Consider the following 17,492-nt stretch of genomic DNA (forward strand, 5'->3'; position numbering starts at 1 on the left):
GTGTCTCCTAATCTCTCCCTGCCTACTCTCTCCAGCCTTTCCCTAAAATGCTCAAATATCTTTCCCTGCCTACACACCGACCTGTCCCTGCATTCTTTTCGGGCACAATGTTGTTTTTCCCTGTCTGTCCCTAATCAGCAGCAGCCAGCACCGTTATGTGTGCTCTCTCCCTACACTACAGCAGACTGACGCACAGCGCGCTGTGTCTCGAGCTTATAAAGACCTGGGTCACATGCTTCAGCTGGCCAATCACAGCCATGCCATTAGTAGGCATGGCTGTGATTGCTTCTATGGCACACCAGTTAAACGCTTGTTGGTTGGCTGTTGAAAGCCCGCCATTAAAAGCGCGCCATTACATACAAAACAGGAAATAAAATTACCGAACACGGATTTTCAACCCGAACATACAGTAAAGTTTTCGGGTCCGTGTCCGGGTAACAAAAATCCAATTATCCGGTACGGACCCGAATAATACAGTCCGTGTTTGCTCAACACTACTGCTTATCTATTGGTATGTTGTCATGACTACTTAATTGTCCCTGGTCCCGTTTGCGTGACCATATGGATGCATTTAGCAGCAGGTAGTGATCTTATGGAAGTGTATTTATATATTTATATTTTTATTGTCCCAGAGTATTTTTGTTCCTGTTTTTTCTCATTTCGGACGGTTTATGGGCAAACTGCCAGTATCCAATGTGGCGGTTTAGCCTATTTAAACCCCTGACCTCGCACAGCGCCGCCTAGGACCAACCCCCAGAGGACAAGAGTTACCACGAAACATGTAGTGGTTTATCCTGATGGCGCGAAAGTTCGTATTGGTCCCTGGTGTTTAGATTGATCATCAGCATTAGCTCTCCACCATACTGCCGGGTGACCCACGATCCGAGGAGTAATGTTCTGCAGGAACGCTGCGGCTGCATGTCATTGTTTGTTCCGCTGACATACAAAGTTTTTACATGTCAGTGCATCCCTTTTTATACATTGGTAATGCACTATGGGAGTGTTTCCCCTTTTTATTTCCATGGTTATACACTGGATATCCCTGTGATCTATGATTGGTTGTCCCCGGAGAGAGTGACCTATGCTCCTGCCTGGCCATTCCACTACATTGGAGGATCTCTCTTTCATTTGAGCATTCAGCCACCTATAATCTAGTGGCAAAAGCTATTTGGTAAGGAGCCATTTCTCACTATATTGTCTGGTGGATTCATTTCTACTCCTGGGCACACCTGATCTTCACCTTTCTTCATTTGTTTGGAGCTTTTCCTTTCCTGGGAATCTGTTTCAGCCAATACCTTCCTTTGTGGACTTCAGTGTTCATTTTTTGGACTGTATATGTTAACATCATACTTTGATTCAGTATAGGTGTTTGTCATTCATAATTTAGCGCTACACCATTCTGTTTTTATTATTTTATTTGGAACTTGTACTATTGTTTCAGGTGTTAGCTGCTTCTCCTAAAGCGCAGAGTTTTTTTCTGTTTTTTATACACTTTTAATATTTGTTGCAATAGCAATATTTTTGTATCAATGATTATGTGCTGCTGCTTTAGCATATTGATTTTTTACTTGGACATAATAAAAAGATAATTTTTATCTACTTTTGCATCTACATTTTCTATTACACTTACTTGGTATCGTAACGTCCCTTTCCCCGATTGCCGATACCTTTTTGGGATTGATTTTTCCATGTTTGATTCTGGGATAGATACCATATTTTGTAGTTTAGAGTGGAACTAACTCAGTAAAGTTATATCGAGACCACTGTTCCTGATCTTTGCTGACAGTATTAGGACAGGAGATGTACCAGGGGATTGGAAGAAAGCTAACGTGATTCCGATATTCAAAAAGGGCCAGAGGCATATCCCGGGAAATTATAGGCCTGTCAGTTTGACATCAATAGTATGTAAACTTCTGGAGGGGATGATAAGGGACTATATCGTAGAGTTTGCCACAACATCATCAGCAGTAATCAGCACGGTTTTACAAGTGGGCGTTCTTGTCAAACCAATCTCTTAACATTCTACGAGGAGGTGAGCTGTGAGCTAGATAGGGGGAGACCAGTGGATGTGGTGTACTTGGATTTCGCTAAGGCGTTTGATACAGTTCCCCACAAGCGCTTAATTTATAAAATAAGGTCTGCAGGTATCGATAGCAGGGTTTGCTCTTAAATACGGAATTGGCTTAAAGGGCGTGTCCAAAGGGTGGTAAAAAACAGCGCATACTCAGACTGGTGTGAGGTTGTAAGCGGGGTGCCCCAGGGCTCAGTCCTGGGACCAACCTTGTTCAATTTATTCATAAATAACATTGAGGTCGGGATCAGTAGTTCGATATCAGTTTTTGCAGATGACACAAAATTGGCCAGGGCAATAACTGCACAGCATGAAGCAGATATCCTACAGAATGACCTGGACAAAATTACAGAGTGGGCAACGACATGGCAAATGAGGTTTAACTTGGAGAAGTGTAAGGTTTTGCACTTGGGGACTAAAAACATAAAAACACAATACACGTTAGGAGGGGAACCCTTGGGGGAATCAAAAATGGAGAAGGATCTGGGAGTCTTGGTTGATGATAGATTAGGCAACAGCATGCAATGTCAAGCGGCAGCTGCCAAAGCCAGCAGAATATTAGCATGCATAAAGAAAGGGATGTATTCCAGAGACAAGACTATAATCCTTCCACTTTATAAAACTCTGGTCCGACCGCATCTGGAGTATTCTGTCCAGTTCTGGTCGCCAGTCCTCAGGAGGGATGTGTTGGAGCTGGAGAGAGTCCAGAGAAGGGCAACTAAACTAATTAGGGGATTGGAGGACCTTGACTATGAAGAGCGTCTACAATCGCTCGATTTATTCTCCCTGGAGAAGAGACGTCTGAGGGGGGACATGATAGCAATTTATAAATATCTTAATGGGGATCCCAGCTTAGAAAAAAAGCTGTTCATTCGAAGGGATTGCATGAGGACTCGAGGGCATACAATGCGATTAGAGGAGAAGCGTTTTAACCTCAGGCAACGTGGGGGGTTCTTTACTGTTAGGGCAACAAGATTGTGGAATTCTCTACCACAAGAGGTGGTTTCTGCGGGTAGTATGGTGGCTTTCAAAAGACTCTTAGACTTACATCTCAAGGATCAGAACATTCAGGGGTATGTGAGATGATTACAGCCACACACACCTACACAGGTTGAACTGGATGGACTATTGTCTTTATTCAACCTCACCTACTATGTAACTATGTAATATGTAACTATTGTCTCATAGCTATTTTCACAAACTCACAGGGTAAAAGTGTGTGCTCATAACTTTACAGCCGTTTAATTATGTTGTGTAAATTTACCTTTATCTGGTGTTTGTCCAAATATTAGAGATGAAATAAGATTTCCCCATACGCCTGATGATTGGAATATTAGAAAAAAGAGTCCGAAGTATTGACTGACAATATCACTGCTTTCCTTTTCTGCAATCTTTGCATATCGATTTCCACTTATAGTCAGATATGTACATTTTGCAGCCCATAATGGGGCACCTCCAAATCCAAGAATCACAGATGTTGGAATAAGAGTATACCTGAAAGATGAAAGCATACCTTATTTATGTTATCTTTAGATCACACAGGCTATGGAAATAACTCTAAATTATTGTAATTTCATAATAGTTCTGCATACAATTCTTGTATGTTAAATAAGGGTGAGATTTATGCTAAACTCCTGACCAATCTTCAATCCCATCCCTGATTTACCTGGATCAGGTGACTTTGACCACCAACGCAAGCCCAGAGAAAACACAATTAGAACCATTTCTCTAATACAGGTGTAGGCAGGTGCAGTCTGTGGGGAGTGGAATACAGAAGGGGAAGGAAGTTGTGGGGAACTTAGTTCCTCTATGACTTCCTGCCGTCATCAGGGGAACAGCTGTCTGATTGGACACTAGCGTCTGGCATGACCTCTGCAGCCATCTTGGCTGAGGGTAGAGCTTATTTAGCCCTTGGACCCCTGACTTGATGCACATCATGCAAGTGGTTAGTGTAGGTACAGGTTACCCCTGTATCACGGACAGTGTATAGCAGCAGGGAGTAGGGAAAGTGCAGGGACTCGACTATCTTCATTCAGTAAATACAAATAAAACAAAGTAAACACTGCACTTATAGGAGGAGCTGCTAGCACCTGAAACAATAGTACATATTCCAAATGTCAATAATCAATACAGTATGGTGCAGCGCTAATCACAGAAGATATATGACAAGTAATACATAGCCACAAGATATGTCCATGTGCAGTATATGTAAGTCCAGCAGGATTAGCAGATGACAACAGTTCCCAGAAAATAAAATTCCACACAGGTAAAAAAGATGTGTCAGGGAGTCTCAGAAGGAAATGCACCCAAAGTGATTCAATTGGCTCCCTACCTAACAGCTAAGAACGTTGTATTCTGTGGCTGAAGGTACATTAGGCATTCACAGCATAAATAAGTAAGTGTCGGCCAGTACAGGCCCCAAAAATTAGCCCACATGGGTTTAACTGATGGCTAAGAACGTTGTATTCTGTGGCTGAAGGTACATTAGGCATTCACAGGATACAGAAGTAAGTGTCGGCCAGTATATGCCCCAAAAATTGGCCCACATGGGTTTACCAGACAGCCAAGAACGTTGTATTCTGTGGCTGGAGATACATTAGGCATTGACAGAAAAAATAATTGTCAGCCATGAAAGGCCCCAAAAATTAAGCATTCAATGGACATGAAATGCCTTTTATGCCACTGTATTTACCGAAGACAAGTACCATGAATTGTTGTGGGTGGATGGCGGTCTGGCAGATATTGGATATGGTCTACTGGTCACATGTGTTGAATTTCTCAGAGATCCATGCCTCATTCATTTTTATAAATGTGAGGTAGTCAACACTGTCATGAGCTAGGCGAGTGCGCTTATTGGTCACGATCCCCCCTGCTGCGTTGAACGTCCTTTCGGACAGGACACTGGATGGGGGGCAAGCCAACAGTTCCATTGCAAATTGTGCAAGCTTTGGCCAAAGGTCAAGCCTACCCACCCAGTAGTCCAGGGGTTCATCACTCCTCAGAGCGTCCACATTGGCCGTTAACCCAATGTAGTCGGACGCCTGTCGGTCTAGGTGTTCCATGATCCTGGATCCGGAGTACAGCTGTCGATGGGTCAGCTGAAAGAATGATTTCATATCTGAAGTGACCAACACATCTTCAAACCGCCCTCTTCTTGCAGGCGCTGTTGGATTGCTACCCGCAACTGTTTCTCTGTGAGTGGAAATTCCTCTGCCAGCGCACGCATTTCTCGAAGCAAGGCCTGGAAGTGCTGCATTCTGACCGTCCTCTGTGATGGTGGTAACATTTCCGGCATTTTTTGTTTGTACCGGGGGTCTAAGTACGTTGCCACCCAGTACTGGTCCTTGCCCTTTATGCTTTTTATACGGGGGTCTCCCTTAAAACACTGGAGCATGAATTCCCCCATTCGCACTAAACTGGAAGCGGTGTAGTGACCTGGCTCCAGCTCATCATCCAGGAAAATGTCGTCCTCGTTCTCCTCCCCCCATCCATGGACAACACCAGGAATCCCAGAAAGGTTTAAAGCATGCTCTTCTTACTCCTCCTCATCCGCCCCGACACCATCCTCCTCTGACTCCTCTTCAGACTCCTGTTGTTGATGGAGTAGCACCCCCTGGGAATTCATCCAACATTGTGACTTCCTCATCTTCCTGCTCCTCGACAGCTTGATCAATGACACGAAGCAATGCACGCTCCAGAAAGAAGGCGTAAGGTTCGATGTCACTGATGGTGCCCTGGCCGTGACTGATCAGTTTGGTGATCTCAGCAGCCACTGGCGAGGTGAAAAAAACCCAAGCTCCCTAGATCCTGTCCTGCTTCAGAGTTTGTACAGGTAGTCATTAACTGCACATTTCAAGCATATACAAGGTTGAGTTCCATTGCGTCGGGCAGTCACAAATAAGATGCCTGAAGGGCAGGTTGTGCCCGAGATTTTCCTGGCCTGCCGCAAGACGTTCCTGACCCCAGGGTATTTGGCAACGAATCGCTGCACGACCAAGTTCCGGACGTGTGCCAGCAGATTGGCACCGTTGCCGCACACCACTTTACCAACTGTCAAATTGAGCGGTGTCAGCCACTGATCTGCCTGTGAACGCAAAGCTGAAAAGAGTGCAGGACTAGTGTGGCTCTTGGCTTCCAGGCACAACAGACGCAGCACAGCATGACAACGTCTCACCTGGCATGTGGAATAGGAGTCAGTCGAGGAGGAGAGGGAGGATGGAGTAGGAGGAGGAGAAGAAGTGGCAGGCCTGCATGCAATCCTTGGCGGAAAAACCAAATCTACACGGGTGCCCCGGGTTTCATGCTTGGTCAGAAGGTTCACTCAGTGGGCAGTAAAAGTTATATACCCCCCCTGCCTGTGTTTGCTAGATCATGTGTTTGTGGTCACTGGTCAGATGTCAGATGTATCTTGGCTCCAACACTGTGTGCAAGAGGTACATTCACTTGCCACTGAACATGGCCATACAGCTCTGAAATGCCCTGCTGCGAGAAATATATCCTGCCTGGGACCTTCCATTGTGGTGTTCCAATGGCCACAAATTTCCAAAAGGCCTCCGAGCCCACCAGTTGATGTGGCAGTATTTGGCGGGCTATCAATTCCGACAAGCCAGCAGTCAACCGTTGGGCAAGAGGGTTATCCGGCATCATCATTTTTTTATGCTCCAACATTTGGGCCACGGAATCCTGCCTTTTTCCAGAACAACGTGAGGACGGCATGATGGAGTGGAGGACAATTGTGAGGAGAAGGAGAAGAGGCTGGACGGTGAAAGCCTGGAGCGTGGCTTTGTGGGTTCTGACGGCGTTGCTCCCACTGGGCTCAGTGATGGTAGTCCAGGTGCCTTCTTAAGGCGGTCATCCCTAGGTGAGTGTTGGGCTTACCGCGACGTATGCATTGACTGCACAGTCTGCAGATGGCAACACTATTGTCAGCAGCGGACACATTAAAAAAAGCCCACACTGCGGAGCCATGTGCCTTCCCCACCACTAACATTGGAGATCTCAGAGTAGGCAGCAACAGTGGGGTCCAACCTCCTTGGGCTGATTACGGTACTGTCGTCAGACTGCTGAGTGGCGGCTGGTGCTACCTCCTCTTCCTGATCCGATGCCAAGAATGGCTGCGCATCGCAAATGTCGGAAAATAATTCCAGTGACTCAAGCGGAGGGTATATGGTGGTGGTGGTGGTGTCTTTAGGGGTGCACACAGCAGAGAGTGAAGAAGGTGCAGATATAGAGGATGAGGAGAGTGCAGAAGAGAAAGGCTGAGTGAGCCACTCAACCAAGTCTGGTGCGTCCTTTGACATAATCCAACGCACCTTCTGAAACTTCACACTTTGGCTCCGGCCTACTGCTCCTGCCCTACCCCTACCACCCCTGCGTAAGGGCCTACCTCTTCCTCTGCCTGTCATTTTTTAAATTACCCTGTGACAAAAGTCGCTAGAGAAGTGCAGTATATGTGGAACAAGGTATATAACACACCGCTTCAATCTGTGGTATTGGGGGGGCACTGGTCTATCACACCAGTTGTACAAAAAATTGGCCAGTAAGTTTGGCACTGTGTGTAGCAGAGTTAACGCAGCAAAAGAGGCAATATTTTTGCAGGAGACAAATACACTTATAAAAGTATACTCAGATAACACCCCACTTCAATCTGTGGTATTGGGGGGGCCACTGGTCTATCACACCAGTTGTACAAAAAATTGGCCAGTAAGTTTGGCACTGTGTGTAGCAGAGTTATCGCAGCAAAAGAGGCAATATTTTTGCAGGACACAAATACACTTGTAAAAGTATACTCAGATAACACCCCACTTCAATCTGTGGTATTGGAGGGCCACTGGTTTATCACACCAGTTGTACAAACAATTGGCCAGTAAGTTTGGCACTGTGTGTAGCAGAGTTAACACAGCAAAAGAGGCAATATTGTTCCAGGACACAAATACACTTATAAAAGTATACTCACATAACGCCCCGCTTCAATCTGTCATTTAGGGGGGCCACTGGCCTATCACACCAGTTATAATACTTTTTTAAAAGTGCTTTTGTCACTGTTTGTAGTTGTAGTATTGCTGCAGAAACGCTCACCACACCAGTCACAATGCTGCACATTGCACAATACAAATCCACTATAATATGCTTTCTATATTGGAAAGTATATTATAAGTGTATTACACCCCAATATAGTGCACTGCACACCAAATAATAGTACACCTATACAAAATACCAGTCCTTAAAAGGACATTTGTGGATCTTAAATGAGCGATTTGTGTCACTGACAATCTGTTCCTGGTACACACAGCAAACCTCTCCCTACACTGACAAAAGAGACAGTTGTCACGGCACTGCCACGTAGTCACCTGCGTCTGGGCGCCTGCGGCATTCTTGCAACAGAGTCTCGGTGCTTGCCGTCCTCAGAGACACCTCCTCCGGGTCTGCGGTGGTTCCTTCTCCTCCCCTCACCTCTGAGGACTGCAGCGGCACACTGTCATGGCAAGATGGCGGCCGTTATGCGGTTCCAGTGTTTTACACAGAGGGAGAGAGGAGAGTTTAAGATCTGGTAAGATCAGGTTCTTTGAAGCAAATCAAGATGGTGCTGGGTCTCTGACCTCCCTTTATAGCTCCTGGCAGCCCCACCTACTGGTGGGAGGTGGCGGGTCATGTCATCCTGGCTCCCTATATAAACCAAGCACACCTTCCAGTCAGTGCTTGGTTATTTTCCTTGCTCCTGTGTGTCTGCTGTTGCTTTGCCTGTGTTCCTGGTTCCTGGTTCCTGATCCTTTCTTCCTCAGGTTGATACTCCTTGATTGCCTGCCAGACCTGACTCCAGAATTGTCGACTTTACTTCCTCCTCTTCATTAAAGGCCTCCGTGCCACCACAGACCCTACGGGGCCCTGTTCCCACTTCCAGGGACTCCTGAGGGTCGTGATTGTAAGGGAGTGCTGTTCCAGTGCAACTGGGTTCCCTCTCCACTGCAAGACCTCAGGTGGGTTGTGACATAATAACCAAGCCTAAAAAATGGAACCCGCAGGAACAGCCGAAGCTATTGCTGCTCTCACCCAACAGATGACAGCCTTAGCTCAAGCCGTCCAAGATCTACAAGCCAGTAACGCCGTGCTTCTTCAACATGAACAAAGAAGGGCTCAGTCTGTACCCCTTCCAGACTCACTCCCAGCCACTGGTCAGGTACTGACTGCATTCCCAGAACCAGCCATTCCTATGCCTGACAAGTTTACTGGAAAGAAGTCCGAACTGGGATCATTCATCACAGCTTGTGAACTACTCTTCGCTCTAAAACCACACACCTACCCCAATGATTATGTGAAGGTCCGCACAACCATTGCCTTGCTGTCAGATCAACCACAAACCTGGGCACACCAACTCCTGCACTCAAAAAGTCCAATATTGGAAACCTGGGACTCTTTTGCTGCAGCTATGTGCACATTTGAGACCCTCCGCTGCTCGCTCAGCCCTCCATTCCCTCTGGCAAGGAAGAAGACCTGTGGAGGACTACACCACGGATTTCCGGGAGTTGGCGTCTGACACTGGTTATAATGAAACTGGCCTGATAGAACAGTACCGACTAGGCCTATCCGAGGCCTTAAAAGATGAATTAGTCAGAGTTGGGGTACACACTTCCTTGGAGGGTCTGATCCTCCTAGTCACCCAATTAGGCCGACGCTTCTGTGAATGAAGTGAGAGACAGGCTCCAGCTAATCTACGGTCCTTGGATTTCCCAGGGCCTGTGTCTTCTGCTTCTCCGTTTTCTTCCTCATCTGAAGAACCTATGCAAATAGGCATGGTTCGTCGCCCACTAACGGAAGAAGAACGCAAGAGACTCCATTCTCAAGGACTCTGTCTCTATTGTGGGAAAGCCGATCACCAACTTCAGTCATGCCCAGTCCGACCCACAACCTCACCTGGCAAGGGTTCCTTAGCCCCTTCTTCCTTGACTTCTACTGTTCCATCCACCTCTTCTTACTTATCTGTTTCTTTTTCTCTCCAGTGGGGAAGTAGAGATCTCCAGATTACAGCCATCATCGACTCAGGAGCCAGCGGGTGTTTCATAGTCCAGACCTTGGTCCGATCACATCATCTGCCTATGCAACTTAAGTCACGACCGTTATCCCTATTCGTGGTAGATGGGACTCCTATCAAAACTGGACCCATACTACATGAAACTGGCCCCATCTGTCTCCTCCTTGGTCACCACAAAGAGACTATCAATTTAGATATTGTACCCTCACCAATATTCCCACTCATCCTCGGCCTTCCCTGGCTTCGCACCCACAATCCAGCGATAGACTGGATCAAGGGCACTCTCACCTTCTCTTCCACCTTTTGCACCACCACTTGCTTAAAAGAGACACCCAAGCATCTACTCACGATGAACTTTGACCCTCCAGTTATCTTGCCAAACAAATACAAGGAATTCCAGGATGTCTTCAACAAACAGAATGCAGATCAGTTGCCCATGAGACGTCCATATGATTGTCCAATCGATCTGCTCCCAGGTGCCCCTATCCCCTATGGACGTGTATTCCCTCTCTCTGAAACTGAACTCGTGCACCTCAAAGAATACATTACTGACAGCCTCGAAAAAGGTTTCATCAGACCTTCCACGTCACCAGCAGGATCAGGTATATTTTTTGTTGGTAAGAAAGATGGAGGTCTTCGCCCATGTATTGACTACCGTGCCTTGAATAACATCCCTATTAAGAATCGATACCCCTTACCTCTGATACCCAAGCTCCTAGACCGATTAAGGAAAGCAAAGATTTTCTCAAAACTAGACCTACGAGGGGCATATAACCTGGTCCGTATACGCAAGGGGGATGAGTGGAAGACAGCATTCAGGACAAGCTATGGACATTTTTAATATCTCGTCTTGCCCTTCGGGCTCTGCAATGCTCCGGCCACATTCCCAGCACTTCCTGAATGATGTCTTCCATGATATACTGGATTCTTTCGTCGTAATATATCTAGACGACATCCTGATCTTCTCCTCTTCTTCTGCTGAACATAACGAGCATATGAGAAGGGTAATTCTCCGTCTCCGTGAGCACAGACTCTATGCCAAATTGGAGAAATGTGTTTTTGATACAGAATCTGTGGAATTCCTGGGGTACTTGATCTCTTCGGGGCAAATACAAATGGACCCTCGTAAGATCACAGCTATCCTGGAATGACCTATCCCTAAAGACAAGAAGTCTGTACAGCGCTTCATTGGGTTTGCCAATTTCTATAGATGTTTTATCAGGTTTTTCCCAGGTATGCTCCCCCATTACAGCCCTGACAAAAAACCACAACCTTTTCACATGGACCAACCAAGCTCAAGAGGCCGTTGAGAAACTAAAAGAACTGTTTACCCAGGCTCCTATTCTCATCCAGCCCGATTCCACGAAGGCCTTCTTCCTTGAAGTTGATGCCTCCGATATTGCCTTCGGGGGTATCCTTTCCCAAAGAGGTGAGAGGGATGATCGACTTCACCCCGTGGCATTCTACTCACGAACACTCCTGCTCACTGAAATAAACTACGACGTGGGCAAAAGGGAACTTCTTGCTGTCAAGAACACTCTAGAGGAATGGCGCCATTGAAGGAGCACCCTTACCTGTAACTGTATATACAGACCACCGTAATCTAGAGTACCTACGTACTGCTAAAAGACTGTGTCCCCGTCAAGCCCACTGGGCTTTATTGTTTTCCAGATTTAATTTTCAGATCACCTACCGCCTTGGGTCAAAAAATCAAAAGGCAGATGCTCTATCACGCATATATGAAAAGACAAACCCAACAGATCAAGCCCAAGACACCATTCTACCACCAAACCAATTCCTAGCAATACAGGTCTCACTCCTAGACCGTATACACAATTCAACGGTCCAACCACCGGTGAGGATACCTCCTCTGATCCAGAAACAAGGCTTATGGTACCATGGCGAACAACTGTATATACCACCTTCACTCCAGTCTGAGGTAATTGGCCAGTTCCATGATACCATTTCACCAGGTCATGGAAGAATTACCCAGACATTTGAAAACATTAGCCGTTATTATTGGTGGCCTTCTATTAAATCGGACGTCAGGGATTATATCCTTTCTTGTGATATATGTGCTCGATCAAAGACCCCAAAGATAAAACCTGTGGGTCTTCTCCAACCTCCTGCAGTTCCTCGAGGACTGACATAGCCATGGACTTTATTGTGGATCTACCCCTATCACACAAACACAACACCATCATGGTGGTAGTGGATAGATTCACGAAAATGGCACATTTACGCAATTCCTTCTGTAGGACTTCCATCTGCTTCAAAGACTGCCTCCTTGTTCCAGCAAAACATATTTCGTATACATGGATTACCCCAAACCATCATCACTGACCGTGGGTCCCAGTTCACCTCTCGTTTCTGGTCCCATTTTTGTCGTCCTCTAAGAATCCAACAATGTTTATCCTCGGCTTATCATCCTCAGACCAACGGCCAAACAGAACGTACCAACCAAATTCTAGAACAATATCTTCATTGTTTCACTACACATCTGCAAGACGACTGGTTATCTCTGCTCCCACAGCAGAGTTCTCCTACAACAACCACATGCACCACTCCAGCAAGATGACACCTTTTTATGCCAACTATGGTTTCCATCCATGTGCCCTTCCAGAGCTACCTTGTCCAAACACAGTGCCCGACGTAGCCTCACGACTGAACAAACTTAGACATCTTAAGCCTATGTTGTACCAGACCCTGAAAATAGCACAACAACGCTACAAAGGATATGCAGACAAGAAAAGGTCCCCAGCACCCACCTACAGTATGTGCCAGGGGACAAAGTCTGACTGTCCACACAACATATGCGTTTGTCCTGCCCCTCACGGAAGTTGGGACCACGCTACATAGGGCCTTTCACTATAACCGAGATCCTATCTCCTGTGGCCATCTGCCTGGATCTCCCTTCTCCCTACAGGTTACATCTGGTTTTTCATGTATCCCTCCTAAAACCTTTTAAACCCAACAGATTTCCTTCCCGAATTCTTGCTCCACCCTCTCCAGTGGTTGTGGATGGCTCTGAAGAGTTTGAAGTCCAAGAGATTCTCGATTCCAGACGTTGTAGGGGAAATCTGGAGTATCTCATCCACTGGAAAGGGTATGGCCAAGAGGAAAGATCCTGGGAGCCAGCTAAGAATGTTCATGCACCTGCCAAGGTTAGAGCTTTCCACAGAAGACACCCTGGCCGACCAACCCTATTTCGCGCCCTGAGGTCGCGTTTAGGAAGGGGGCTCTGTCACCTGCGTCTGGGCGTCTGCGGCGTTTTTGGAACAGAGTCTCGGTGCTTGACGTCTTCAGGGACACCTACTCCGGATCTGCGGTGGTTCCTTCTCCTCCCCTCACCTCTGAGGACTGCAGCGGCACACTGCCGTGGCAAGATGGCGGCTGCCATTCGGTTCCAGTGGGCATACAGAGGGAGAGAGGAGAGTTGAAGATCTGGTAAGATCAGGTTCTATGAAGCAAATCAAGATGGCGCTGGGTCTCTGACCTCCCTTTATAGCTCCTGGCAGCCCCACCTACTGGTGGGAGGTGGCGGGTCATGTGATCCTGGCTCCCTATATAAACCAAGCACACCTTCCAGTCAGTGCTTGGTTATTTTCCTTGCTCCTGTGTGTCTGCTGTTTCTTTGCCTGTATTCCTGGTTCCTGATCCTTTCTTCCTCAGGTTGATACTCCTTGATTGCCTGCCAGACCTGACTCCAGAATTGTCGACTTTACTTCCTCCTCTTCATTAAAGGCCTCCGTGCCACCACAGACCCTACGGGGCCTTGTTCCCACTTCCAGGGACTCCTGAGGGTCGTGATTGTAAGGGAGTGCTGTTCCAGTGCAACTGGGTTCCCTCTCCACTGCAAGACCCCAGGTGGGTTGTGACAACAGTACACCTATACCAAATAGCATAAGGAACAAACTATTCAGAGAAAGGGAATACAATAAGACACGTGACCACTCACTAAAACTAGAGGAAAGGCGGTTTAACCTTAAAATACGTAGGGGGTCCTTCACTGTAAGAGCAGTAAGGATGTGGAATTCTCTTCCACAAGCAGTCATATCAGCAGGGAGCACCGATAGTTTCAAAAAACTATTAGATGGGCACCTTAAAGACCGCAACATACAGGGGTATACAATGTACGGTTAACAGCAAACACACACACACATCATAGGTTGAACTGGATGGAGGTTGATCTTTTTTCAACCTCACTAACTATGTAAAATACCAGCCCTTAAAAGGACTTTTGTGGACCTTAACAGAGCGATTTGTGTCACTGACAATCTGTCCCTGGTGTACACCAGTGTTAATTTTGGCAGCAAATTTCAATTTAGTTTTAGTCTTAGTCTTAGGACTAAAATGGCATTTTAGTTTTAGTCCCATTTTAGTCTTCTGCAAGTGTTTTAGTTTTAGTCGTATTTAGTCGACTAAAACTCCAATATATTTTAGTCGACTAAAGCTAATTTTAGTCATCTATAATCGAATGGGTGTAGTTCAATTGTAATTTGTAATGCATTATTTAAGCATTTCTCTACAATTTCCAAACTTATTATATACTACTGCTGGTCCTGGAGTGAAAAATCCAATATTCAAAATCTAAATTTTCATTTAGTTTTAGTTAAGTCTTTTGACTAAAATGCCATTTTAGTTTTAGTCGTATTTTAGTCTTAAGACTAAAATGCCCTTTTAGTTTTAGTCGTATTTTAGTCTTAAGACTAAAATGCCATTTTAGTTTTAGTCGTATTTTAGTCATCTGAATTATGTTAGTCGACGAAAACGTTTTGGTCGGTTTTAGTCGACGAAATTAACACTGGTGTACACAGCAAACCTCTCCCTACACTGGCAAAAGAGACAGTACCTCACCTACCCCCCTCCAATCTCCTCCTCAGACCCCCCTCTCCTCACCTACCCCCCCCATTTCCTCCTCAGACCCCCCTCTCCTCACCTACCCCCTCCAATCTCCTCCTCAGACCCCCCTCTCCTCACCTACACCCCCATCTCCTCTTCAGACCCCCCTCTCCTCACCTACTCCTACCCCCCATCTCCTCCTCAGACCCCCCTCTACTCACCTACCCCCTCACCCCCATCTCCTCCTCAGACCCCATCTCCTCCTCAGACCCCCCTCCCCATCTTCTCCTCAGACCCCCCTCTCCTCACCTACCCCCCCCATCTTCTCCTCAGACCCCCCTCTCCTCACCCCCCAGGCTTATATTGTATGGAGCCCAGAAAATGTCATTGGTAATCCTTTTTAAAGTCTACCAGTAAACATATCAGTCCTTTTCCCATCAGCCTGCCAGTCTATTCTTTTTATTTATTGATTTATTTTACCATGAAAGCAGACATTTATTTTCTACATTTTCATGTTATTTTGACTTTCTTATTTTTTATTTCCATGACTTTCTTGCATTTATAAAGCATTTCTCTGCTAAAGCCCCCCTTTGGGGGCGAACCCTTCACCACTTTAGCCAAAACAATAAATGTTGGCTTATACAATAATTTTTAGTGTATATTTATGAAAATACATGAGTAAAAATACAGCGTAGGGGGTCAGTGTGTGTGTGTGTGTGGGGGGGGGGGGGTCAGTGTGTGGGGGGGTCAGTGTAGGGGGATCAGTGTAGGTGTCAGTGTGGGGGGGGTCAGTGTAGGTGTCAGTGTAGGGCGGTCAGTGTAGGTGTTAGTGTGGGGGGGGTCAGTGTAGGTGTCAGTGGGGGGTCAGTGTAGGTGTCAGTGTGGGGGGTCAGTGTAGGTGTCAGTGTGGGGGGGTCAGTGTAGGTGTGGGGGGGGGGGGTCAGTGTAGGTGTCAGTGTAGGGGGGGTCAGTGTAGGTGTCATTGTAGGGGGTGGTCAGTGTAGAAGGGGTCAGTGTAGGGGTCAGTGTAGGGGGGTCAGTGTAGGTGTCAGTGTGGGGGGGTTCAGTGTAGGTGTCAATGTGGGGGGGGGTGTTCAGTGAAGGGGGTCAATGTAGGGGCGGTCATTGTAGGTGTCAATGTGGGTTGGGGGGTCAGTGAAGGGGTCAGTGTAGGGGGGGTCATTTTAGGAGTCAGTGTGTAGGGGGGTCAGTGTAGGGGGTCAGTGTCAGTGTAGGGGAGTCAGTGTAGGGGGGCCAGTCTAGGGGTCAGTGTAGAGGTTAGTGAACATGTCGGTGTAGAGGTCAGTGTAGGTGTCAGTGAAGGGGGGTCAGTGAAGGGGGGTCAGTGAAGGAGGGGCAGGGAAGAAGGGTCAGTGTAGGGGGGGTCAGTGTAGGTGTCAGTGAATGGGGTTCAGATCCCCATAGAGAGGTCCCACCCTTCTACTTATTTCTTTTCCTACCTTTTTATCAAGCCCCTTTTCTCTTATGTCCTCTGACAGTCGCCACCCGATGGTATTAGCCTTCACTAATGGGTAATGGTGCACTCTACAGGAGCAGGCTAGGCAGATAATTAATTATCAGGTTAATACAAAAAACTTTTGTACCTCAGCACGCCACTAGGGGCCATCCCACAGCCATTATCAGCAACCCAATATGATATTACTTCAGTTTCATTCTGCCTAGCGTCAGGAGCAGAGCTTAGATCTTTCCCTGCTGAGACCTAGCGTCTTGGCTTTCTTATATTGTTTTCTGAATGTCAGTGTTTTTTCTTTCCACACTAGATTTTATTTTCTCTCACTATCACTTGTTAGTCAGGGATTCTTTTCCTGGAGGACTACAAGTGACTGCAGAGCTGGGCCTCGAACTGGGTAATACTGTATAGATTCTTATGGAGTCCCAGCCGGCAACAAGCGTTGCAGGTTACTGGTACGCCCAGGCCTCGCAACGACAGTGCCCCTCCAGATGAGAATGAGCCGGTTGAGCTGTGCTTGGCAGAGGATGTCTCAACCCGGATTGCCCGCGTGTTGCCAGCGTCCTTCCATGGCTGACGGCACCCCCACTTAGGGTGGGAGGTCTCCAGTTTTTTGAGCGGTGCCCACTGCTGGACTGGTGAGTACTGAACCCTCTTGTCCCTGGGGACGTTTGGGGAGTTGTGGGCCCACTCCTGGGGATAGAAGGGTGGACGGTCTCTGTAGGATCCCTCTTCTGGCCGGATTGGGGTTCTCCCCTCCCCTCCCTGCCCCCGTTGGGTGCGTTGTATGGGTATGCTGTGGGGGTCTCCCTGGGTTCCCTGCTAATAGCCAGAAATGTGTTTGGTGCATTTATTTTGTCCGCGGAAATCGCCGATTTAAAGGGCCAGCGTCCCTTTTTTAATTTTAAGGCAAAATGGACTCCCAGGAAAACAAATTCCCTGCAGACCTGGTAGGGGCTTCAGGTACACCTGAATCCTCTTCCATGGCCTCCTTATCTGCTGCCCTTGCAACTTTGGCGTCCCAGGTGCATCTGATGATGTCAGAACACTCTTCCAAAAAAACGGCCTGTGCCCTCCCA

At 47.0% G+C, this 17,492-nt stretch overlaps 1 protein-coding gene across 1 annotated transcript in view; it reads right to left on the minus strand.

Annotated features, from left to right (window-relative positions):
* The window catches only part of LOC309549438 (protein unc-93 homolog A-like), a 911,642-nt gene that overhangs the window by 713,276 nt on the left and 180,874 nt on the right, over window positions 1–17,492 (minus strand). The window contains exon 3 of the mRNA XM_082249731.1: window positions 3,336–3,565. Coding sequence (XP_082105857.1) covers window positions 3,336–3,565 — 230 coding nt within the window. The remainder of the gene's footprint in view (window positions 1–3,335; window positions 3,566–17,492) is intronic.

This window comes from Pelophylax lessonae (genome assembly GCF_965119305.1).
Source record: "Pelophylax lessonae genome assembly, chromosome: 3".
Lineage (NCBI taxonomy): Eukaryota > Metazoa > Chordata > Amphibia > Anura > Ranidae > Pelophylax > Pelophylax lessonae.